This window comes from Amblyraja radiata, chromosome 15, assembly GCF_010909765.2.
Source record: "Amblyraja radiata isolate CabotCenter1 chromosome 15, sAmbRad1.1.pri, whole genome shotgun sequence".
Taxonomy (NCBI): domain Eukaryota; kingdom Metazoa; phylum Chordata; class Chondrichthyes; order Rajiformes; family Rajidae; genus Amblyraja; species Amblyraja radiata.
This window is the reverse complement of record NC_045970.1, coordinates 22676819-22686867: the sequence shown is the minus strand read 5'-3', so window position 1 is coordinate 22686867 and position 10049 is coordinate 22676819. Positions and strand designations below refer to the sequence as shown.

The 10049-nt window shown below is 40.8% G+C and overlaps 1 protein-coding gene and 2 long non-coding RNA genes across 4 annotated transcripts in view; 2 read left to right on the top strand and 1 right to left on the bottom strand.

Annotated features, from left to right (window-relative positions):
• Positions 1–10049, top strand: part of acadsb (acyl-CoA dehydrogenase short/branched chain) — a 41347-nt gene that overhangs the window by 9474 nt on the left and 21824 nt on the right. The window contains exons 1-3 of one of the 2 annotated variants that reach the window (XM_033033768.1): positions 90–492; positions 534–565; positions 9328–9496. In XM_033033768.1, the coding sequence (XP_032889659.1) occupies positions 542–565; positions 9328–9496 (193 nt within the window). In that variant the 5' untranslated portion in view covers positions 90–492; positions 534–541. Of the gene's footprint in view, positions 1–89; positions 566–9327; positions 9497–10049 lie in introns of those variants that run through there. The other variant, XM_033033766.1, reaches the window with a different exon arrangement.
• LOC116981087 lies at positions 33–239 on the bottom strand. The gene is made up of 2 exons (XR_004414160.1): positions 147–239; positions 33–93 (listed from the first exon to the last, which is right to left on the bottom strand). It is a non-coding gene; the product is annotated as an uncharacterized LOC116981087 (long non-coding RNA).
• Positions 1385–4576, top strand: LOC116981088. Its single transcript, XR_004414161.1, has 2 exons — positions 1385–3698; positions 3735–4576. It is a non-coding gene; the product is annotated as an uncharacterized LOC116981088 (long non-coding RNA).

Here is a 10049-nt window from a genome sequence, read left to right as displayed (position 1 = left end):
GCGGGACGACAACCTGCTGCTCCTCCTCCTACACCAGGGCACAGGCCGCGGCGCAACGCCTCCTCCTACAACGAGCCGGGACGACATCAACTACTCTTTCTTTAACTGGGCACAGGCCGCGGCGCAACCTCTCCTCATTCTCCTACAAGCGGCTGGGACGACAACAACTTCTCTTTCTTTAACTGGGCACAGGCCGCGGCGCAACCTCTCCTCATTCTCCTACAAGCGGCTGGGACGACAGCAACACCCACTCCTCCGCCAACCGGGCGCAGGCCGCGGCGCTCCTGCTGTTCTCACCAGCCAGCAAAGGAAGAAGCCCCAATCTCCATCTGTATGGGAATCTTTTGAATCCACGCTGAATTTACCTTGTCCAACGTTACATACGCGGTGGTGGTAACCGAAATGCCAGCTTCCGAATAGCTCAATATATTTTTTTGGGCAAGGTGTTGCAACATTCAGCCAAGGACAACGGGGAATAACCTTGCTCTCTCCTATTTGCCCACTATCTGCTCACCCTGTGCCAGCTATTACAAAGGACAGGATGGCCGGTTACCTTTTCTCTAAGGTGAGCAATGCGTCGGTCGTTCATTCACAGAGAGTTACCGTCTGATAGTGCAAGCCCGAGGTGTTTTGTACCAGGATTATTTGGTTCCTCGAATGTTAAAGGCGAGTATTGCATCTGTCGGCTGTGCAAATAACTAAAAGCAAAAATGAAATACTGCAGATAGCGAACATATGAAATGAAAACGGCACAGGTCGGGTAGGAGATATAGGACGAGTTTCGCATTTCAAGGAATGCTTTTGAAGGAGCAAAGAAAGCTGGGAAGGAAACTCCAAGGCCTCGACAGTTGGTCTGAAGAAGGGTCTCCACCCGAAACATCACCCGTTCCTTCTCTCCAAAGATGGTGCCTGTCCCGCTGAGTTACTCCAACATTTTGCGTCCATCTGAAGCTTAATGACCACTACTTAAATTTGGGAATTAACCGTGATAGGGAAGGAGAAGGGATGCAATGAATGGTCCTTCTTGGGTGCTATAAATGGCATCTCATACGTTTTGTCTTTTGGTCTCTGGCCTTTATCCAACCACCTGCCAATCAAAAATTCCTCTCACCTGTCACTGAAGAAAGATCCCAACCAGAAACATTGCCTTTCCATATTCTCCAGAGATGCTGCCTCACCAGCTGAGTTACTCCAGAATGGTGTCATAGAAACATAGAAAAATAGGTACAGGTGTAGGCTCTTCGACCCAGCACCGCCATTCAATATATAATCATGGTTGATCATCGGCCCGTTTCTGCTTTTACCCCATATCCCTTGCTTCCTTTAGCCCTAAGAGCTAAATCTAACTCTCTTGAAAACTGTCTTTTTTGTAAACCAACAGCTGCAGCTCCTGGTGTCTACTATTAATGATTATTAATTTATTGTGGTTTTTTTTTGTTGCATTATCTGTGTTTACAAGATTGTTAAGCTGCAGCATTTTTTTAAATGGTTCTATTGTTTGTACATATGACAAGTAACACTCTTTATTCTTGCATTGAGCAATAGATAGCTGTCAATTATGCAGCATTGAAAGAATGAACAAAACCCAGTGAAAGAATGAAGGAAGTACTAGAGAAGGGTAAAGATAGGCCTAGAGTTAGTAGATTGTGTGAGAGGGGGTAACTGGTAGAATCTGAGATCTCAGGTTCATGATTAAGAAATGCATGTTACAGCAACTACAGGAAAAGGTGGATCATTAAGTGTGACTTGTTATGGTGAATACACTATCCTCATCAACATGAATATCCTTGATATCATGATAAAGTCTGAAGCTCACATTGTTAGAAGCTCAATCGTTGTAGAAACGATATTTCCGAAAGGATTGCTTGGTTCATGAGGGCAGGAGCCAGGATCATAGTTGCGAGGACGAGGTTGAAGGAATTTATGTGGGAGTTCTTCCTCTTTTCTTTCATAACCATAACTTCAATATACTAAGAAATATATCATGATCACTGCAAGCAGTTTCCATGATCATTTGAGTAAGAACCTTTGGTAGTTCATCCTTGAATGACTATACTATCTCAACAAATGTCTCTATTTGTGATTTGCTCAAGATGACTTTCTTATAATAAAGCAAATGTTGTTAATTATCACCAGATAATTTATATCAAAAGAGGGACTTTCAAACATGTCTATAACATTTCCAGAATTTCTGACTACAAGGTTTATCACACCCAAGGTTATACTGTGTAACTTGGGTGTGATAAAATGTTCTGTATTTCTTTTCTAACATAGAAATCTGTCTTAGTCAATTGTCAGCATTTTCAAAGGTGGCCTTGAGCTTCCTGTCGCCTGTTAATATAATTCTCAACCTAAACCCAATCTGATTTTTCTTTTGTCTCCCTTGTGTCCAAAATAAGTTTGAGAAATAGCACCTAATCTTCTGTCCAGACTTGTTGCAGTCCTTGGGACTAAATATTGAATTCAGCACTGTCAGATAACAGAATGTTCACGCTGATGTCAAAGCTATTCCATTCTGATGAAAAGTAATTGACCTGAAATTAAAGGGCCTGTCCCACTTGGCGATTTTTTTCGGCGACTGCCGGCATCATTGACTAACGTATCAGGTCACCGAAAAATATGCGGCGTGATGCCGTATGACGCGTGGAGTTTTTCCAAGTGTCGCAAAAATTGTTTTGTCGCCACTGGATTTTGAAATGTTCGAAATCTTTTGGCGACACTGATATGACGTCGGCAGTTGCCAACAAAATCGCCAAGTGGGACAGGCCCTTTAATTTCAGGTCCTTAAGTATGTTGTTCTCTTCAGAAATTCTGCCATGACATGTTGAGTGTCTCCAGCATGTTCTGTTTTTATTTCACCATTCCTTCTGATTTTTCCCAATCTAGTTGAGGGAAAAGTACTATACAGAAACACCAACTAAACAGAAACTTATCGTGGCAATATAAAAAGACCGACAAGTTAAATAGGTGACCCAAGAAGACCTCTTCCATAGCTATGCGGTGCTCAAACCATCTTGTAATGCAGGTATTAAAAAAAAAACCCTCTCGAATCAGCAGATTACTTTAGGTCATCGCACTGGCATACTTGGTTATGTCAAGTTACATAATTAAATTAATTCAATTATTTCCTTTTTCTAGACAAAAGGAATCATTGATATTTTCTAGACAAATAATATTTGGACAACTGTGCAAGATTCACCAAAGTGTAAGATGCTTGCCATGTCTGCTGCAGCATCAGATTAAATTGTTCTTGATGCTTGGATGGTTTGGAAAACTTCTTGTTGGGCATATACGTTACTGATCACTTGAGAGCAAATCAAGCATTTTTAAAAAAAATTGTATCAATCCTTAATGTGATTGTCCTTAAAACCATTCAGTGGCAAAAAGTGCTATTAATTGTTTGCGCTATTTCTGCACTGTCTATCCAAACCATGTGTATGTATAAATGTGTATGAAGGAACTGCAGATGCTGGTTTACACTGAAGATAGATGTTAGGGTTCATTTCTTAAAAAAGACAACTCACAATAAGTTAAGTAAACCAACACAAGCTTTACTGATCATTAGCAGGCAAGAGTGCCAGGGATATAAAGTCAAGTATGCAACAGATACTTAACCCCCTGGGCCACTGCTCTAATGAATGAAGACATACAACATATTTATATAATATTTTGGAAACGTAGTCACATGTTTATACAGAGTGGCAGCAATGACGTTTAATACAATTAAATCATAGCTCTACCTATTCAAAAAATTCTTGTCACTGATACAATACACTTGTCATCTTGTGGTTCTATCAATCACAAACTGTTGATCACAAACATCGAAACAGGAACTTAGTCAAAAATCACAACATTTACACTTCTATCTCAACAATCTTCGATGTCAGCTACAAACCAGAAGGCATCTGTTTACAGAAGCTACCACCTTCCCAGGAAATACATCCTTTCTCACTATTGTAAATGGTATTCTACTTGGAGCATAACAGGATTCACTATCAGAGCAGCTTGAATGCTGTCCTCCAATTTCCTGATTCCCACATCTTTTCAACTTCAGCTTATTTCAGAACCCAAAACAGTCAAGCTATACTCAAGCTAATATTTTACTTAATCAATTCTAATTATAAAATATTTTATTATTAACTAGAATATTATCATAGACACAATGTTGGAGTAACTCAGCAGGACAGACAGCATCTCTGGAAAGAAGGAATGGGTGATGTTTTGGGTCAAGATCCTTCTTGAGGCGTTGTAAATCTTTAACTTCAAAGTTTAGAACAATAAATAATGCTATTGAATATCTGAATTGCAAAAGGGCACCCTGAGTATTTGCCCTAGCAATTGTTAAAGCACTGGAGGAATAAAAATCAATTTTGGATACAAAAGTACATCTAATCCTGCCTGTGTACACATTTAGTTATTTCTCTGTGTGTTTGCCTAATGAGTTCATAGATTCATGAGTGTTGTGTTTTGATTTCAAACACATTTAATTAGTTAACCCACACCCCTAATATATAATGTTAATTGTTTAAAAGTATTACTTTTTTTAATGTCTTACACATAGAATAATTTTATGGGATTGGTTTTATTTCTTGTCTCATTGTAAAATATCTGATTTTTCAGAACTTTGTGTGGTACTATAAAACTTTAGTGTCCTTTCTGTATGTACATAATAGAGGAAATTGCCATGCCAATCACTTTACAGAAATTATTCAGAAACTTCCCTTATTTAATCTACATTTTATGTCAAAAGGAATTTTCTTCTCGAGTGAGACAACCTTTTAATCTTAAAGTTATTTAATGAAGGTTGATTGATTACAATGAACAAGTTAACAGTCCGAGTTATACAGAAATCTGTTTGAAGCTGTCCAGTCCAGACCAGCATGCATCAGGTCTTTGGCACATTTATTGAAAAGTAACATTCACCCAGAGAGTGGTGAATTTGTGGAATTCTCTGCCACAGAAGGCAGTAGAGGCCAATTCACTGGATGAATTTAAAAGAGAGTTAGATGGAGCTCCAGGGGCTAGCGGAATTCAGGGATATGGGGAGAAGGCAGGCATTGGTTACTGATTGTGGATGATCAGCCATGATTACAATGAATGGCGGTGCAGGCTCGAAGGGCCAAATGGCCTCCTCCTGCACCTATTTCGATGTCTCTTTGCCACACAATTGGGAAGTGCTATTTTGTTGACTGTTGGTGTTCAATGGCACGATGAATGTTGAGTTCCCATTCTGTAGTTCCCCCAAAATTATAATGATTAGGGTAAATAGGTGCCTGATGATCAGAGTGGACATGGTGGGCTGAGGGCCTGTTTTCATGCATTTTATATAGCTGGTAACACTGTCCATAAGTCCATCAATGTCCTCTCCATGGGGGACTACAGAGTGCGTTCCAGTCTGTGACCTCAAAACAGCGCTATAGAGCGCCACAGGCCTCCTGTGACCACCTCCTCACTGACCTTGTGGTCTGTTGGGAACAGCTTTTCTCACCACACACCATGCAGTTTTAGTGCGAGGTCAAATAAAGAGTCTGCTCAAGGATCCTTCCATCAGAAAGTTTACCATAAGGGACAAAACGTGTGGTGCATTCTGAATGAGTGGAATGTTCTCTGCCAAATAGGGACAATGCATTGTTCACACGACCAGGAACAGATAGAATCTCTGCACACAGTGATAATTTGTGTTTCGAAGCTCTGTACACCGCCTGATGCAGTCATTCTCAAAATTGGACACCAGGCTGAGGGTTGCATTAAGTATATTCACCCCCTTCCTCCCCCTCCTTCTCTGCAAACCTGCCCTAATGCTGCAACTTTAAGAATAAACCAGAATCTGGTTACTCTACAGAGCATAGCTCGTATCTTAAAGGGCCTGTCGCACTTGGCTGTCATTTACGCGTCAGGCCGGTAGTGACTGTCGTGTGCATATTCATGCGTCAGCACAGCCGTCTGGAGCGCGTGATGTCATTTGAATACCCGGTTTATGATGTTTATGATATATGTGGTGATTTTCCAAAATATTCCAGTTTCTTGAGTGGTGCTAGCAATTGGAAAACTGCAGATGTAATGCCCCTATTCAAAAAAAAGAGGTGAATGAAAAGTAGCAAGCTGCAGACCAAATTAATCTGTAGAAAGGAACTGCAGATGCTGGTTTAAATTGAAGATAGACACAAAATGCAGGAGTAACTCGGCGGGACAGGCAGCATCTCTGGAGAGAAGGAATGGATGATGTTTCGGGTCGAGACTCATCTTCAGTCTGAAGCAGGGAGCAGTAGTCCAGTGTAAGAGATGGTATGAGCACACTAGTTTTCAAATTGTCCTCTCATCGACCACCTCCCGCAGTGTATGTGGAAGGGTTATTGTTCCTACATTAGCCTCCTGAGAACTGGAAACGTTATTCTCAATTCCAAGGGAGTAGTGAGTTGATATTTTTAAAAAAAAAAGACATATACACTAGAAAGGCAGAAAATATTGAGATTATTCAATTTGCTAGAAAAAAATTGAAAAGCAGAATATTATTTAAATGATCTGAAACTAATAAATGCTAGTGTTCAGGGACAATCACGTGTTTGAGTATGAGAAACGCAGTTAATAAACAGGTACAGCTTGTAACTCAGCAAAGTGAATGCTGGCCCTTATTGCAAAGGGAATAGGTTTTGCTGCAGCACTACAGAGTTAAAACTGTTCAATCTGAGAGAATTGTGAATCTTTAAAATACTCTACCTATAAATTATGGGTGAGGACATATTTTAATATGTACAGATTTAAATAGATGGTCATTTCGACAATATTAGACTGATGGGACCGACGGCTGATAAAACCCTAGGGCCTGATGGTCTGCATCCCAGGGTACTTAAGGAGGTGGCTCCAGAAACCGTGGACGCATTGGTGGTCATTTTCCAATGTTCTATAGATTCAGGATCAGTTCCTGTGGATTGGAGGGTAGCTAATGTTATCCCACTTTTTAAGAAAGGAGGGAGAGAGAAAACATGGAATTATAGACCAATTAGCCTGACACCGGTGGTGGGGAAGATGCTGGAGTCAATTATAAAAGATGGAATATCGGCACATTTGGATAGCAGTAACAGGATTGGTCCCAGTCAGCATGGATTTACGAAGGGGAAGTCATGCTTGACTAATCTTTTGGAATTTGTTGAGGATGTAACTAGGAAAATGGACAAGGAGTGGATGTAGTGTACCTGGACTTTCAGAAAGCATTTGAAAAGGTTCCACATAGGAGATTAGTGGGCAAAACTAGAGCAAATGGTATTGGGGGTAGGGTACTGACATGGATTGAAAATTAGTTGGCAGACAGGAAACAAAGAGTGGGGATTAACGGGTCCCTTTCAGAATGGCAGGCAGTGACTAGTGGGGTACCGCAAGGCTTGGTGCTGGGACCGCAGCTATTTACAAAATACATTAATGATTTAGATGAAGGGATTAAAAGTAGCATTAGAAAATTTGCAGATGACACAAAGCTGGGTGGCAGTGTGAACTGAGGAGGATGCTATGAGTTGACCTGGACAGGTAGGATGAGTGGGCAGATGCATTTTAATGTGGATAAATGTGAGGTTATCCACTTTGGTGGCAAGAACAGGCAGATTATTATCTGAATGGTATCATGATAGGAAAAGGGGAAATACAATGAGATCTGGGTGTCCTTGTACATCAGTCACTGAAAGTAAGCATGCAGGTACAGCAGGCAGTGAAGAAAACTAATGGCATGTTGGCCTTCATAACAAGAATGTAGGAGTGTAGGAGCAAAGAGGTCCTTCTGCAGTTGTACAGGGCCCTAGTGAGACCACACCTGGAGTATGTGTGCAGTTTTGGTCACCAAATTTGAGGAAGGACATTCTTGCTATTGAGGGAGTGTAGCGCAAGTTCATAAGGTTTATTTTTCCGGGATGGCTGGACTGTCATATGTTGAAAGAATGGAGTGACTGGGCTTGTATACACTGGAATTTAGAAAGATGAGAGGGAATCTTTTTGAAACATATTAAGGGATTGGACACACTAGAGGCAGGAAACATGTTCCTGGTGTTGGGGGAGTGCAGAACCAGGGGCCACAGTTTAAGAACAAGGGGTAGGCCATTTAGAACGGAGATGAGGAAAAACTTTTTCACCCAGAGAGTTGTGAATCTGTGGAATTCTCTGCCTCAAAAGGAAGTGGAGGCCGATTCTCTGGGTGCTTTCAAGAGAGTTAGATAGAGCTATTAACGATAGCGGAGTCAAGGGATATGGGGAGAAGGCAGGAACGGGGTACTGATTGTGGATGATCAGCCATGATCACAGTGAGTGGTGGTGCTGGCTCGAAGGGGCGAATGGCCTATTGCATCCATTGTCTAATGCCTATAGAGGCTGCCCAGAGGCTAAATATTGGCTGATCAAATAGAATGGGATGAGCAGGCCTGAATAGCCAAATGGCCAATTTTGCTCCTTCCCCCCCACCCCCCACCCCCCCTCAGAAATGTGATTCACCATCTTTATCCTTTATATTTCAAATGTTTATTCGTTAAATAAGTTCTGACTTTGGATGATCAAAGCAAATACTGTTCATAATAACAATTTAATATTAAATTGTTTGTGCTGTCAGTGTCATCAATTGAGGTGGGGTAATTAAAAATATTCTTTGCGTAGAGAGGCACTCAAGGTTGTATACTTAATAGAGTGCGTAAAGTAGAGATCATTGCAAGATTAAATAACGGAATTGATCGATTAAGAATAAATTGGGCAATTACTTTTAGGATCTAGTCATTGACATATAGGATAGAATGGGAGAAGGTCCTAGTTAAGCAATTTCCCTGACATTTTTGGGGAAGTTGTTTCAAAGCTGAGGAAAATGTTGTATTTCTAGAAACCAATTGCATTTTCAGGTGACGTATGAATTGATGCGTAGAGAAGGAAACATTCCTTGTTAGGTGGGGAAACTAGTGATTTAAGTGTCAAGATGTCTGTGGTAGGAATTTGTATCAATAACAAATTGTTGAAACAATGACAATTGATCAAACCTAAAAAAAATATACTGAATCTGAGCCTGGGAACGGTTTGGGTGTAACAATAAAGTGTCAAGTTATATTTAATTTAATATTGAATATAGGAAAAAGAAATTACCATGAGTCTACAAGAATGAGGCTTGAATCTAGGACTATGTATCTAAATGGCATCATAATTGCTATTACTGCAAATAACATTGATTTCAAATATAAAAAAGAGTAAGGAAGGAATTTAAAGTTGTCAAGCTATTTTTAGTATGCATTCCTGATTAAAGTTGCTACAGATGAGTAATGATTTTTTTTTTTACTTTGCTATTCTAATTGCATAAATGGCCAAAAGCTGGGAAGAGTTATTGTCAGACCATGGCATTCAGCATTTCCGGGGGTTCACCGAAGACCTTCAAGATCTTTCAGTATAGAAATTGCCTTGGATAATACAACAGCTAAAGGCAGCTTTTATGCACCACTACAGACGTTCACAGAAGAAGAGACTATGATGAAAGAAACAGGTTTGAATTTTTGATATTGTTCTCTAGCCAATTTACTACTTTATTGTTAGATTCTAGTTCCTTTCTTACTTTCAAACTTTAGCAATGACTTCTATTTCTCCATTTTTTTAAGTTTAAAAAATAAAAAAACCCCAATTGATCAATATTGTAAGATTGACTATCGTACAGGTGCACAACCTTTTATCCGAAAGCCTTGGGACCAGACACTTCTCGGATTTCGGAATTTTTCGGATTTCCGAATGGAAGATTTTTAGCGTAGATTAGGTAGGTAGCGCGGGCGGCTTGAAAAGTCTGGAGCGGCTGCCTCCTCCCCGGAGACTGGGGAATCATTGTAAATCATTGCTTAAATGTTAGTCAGTTAGTTTGGAGGGATTTTATGGGGGGGGGGGGGTAAAGGGGGAAACTTTAATTCTTAGTCCCCTACCTGGTCGGAGAGGCGGGGAGCGGGCAATGCCTTACCGAGTCGCCGTGCAGTGAGCTCCGGAGCGCTGTGGCCGCCGACTCCCAACATCGCGGAGCTGGGGGCTGCGGGCGTCCGGCCGCGGGCGGCGCC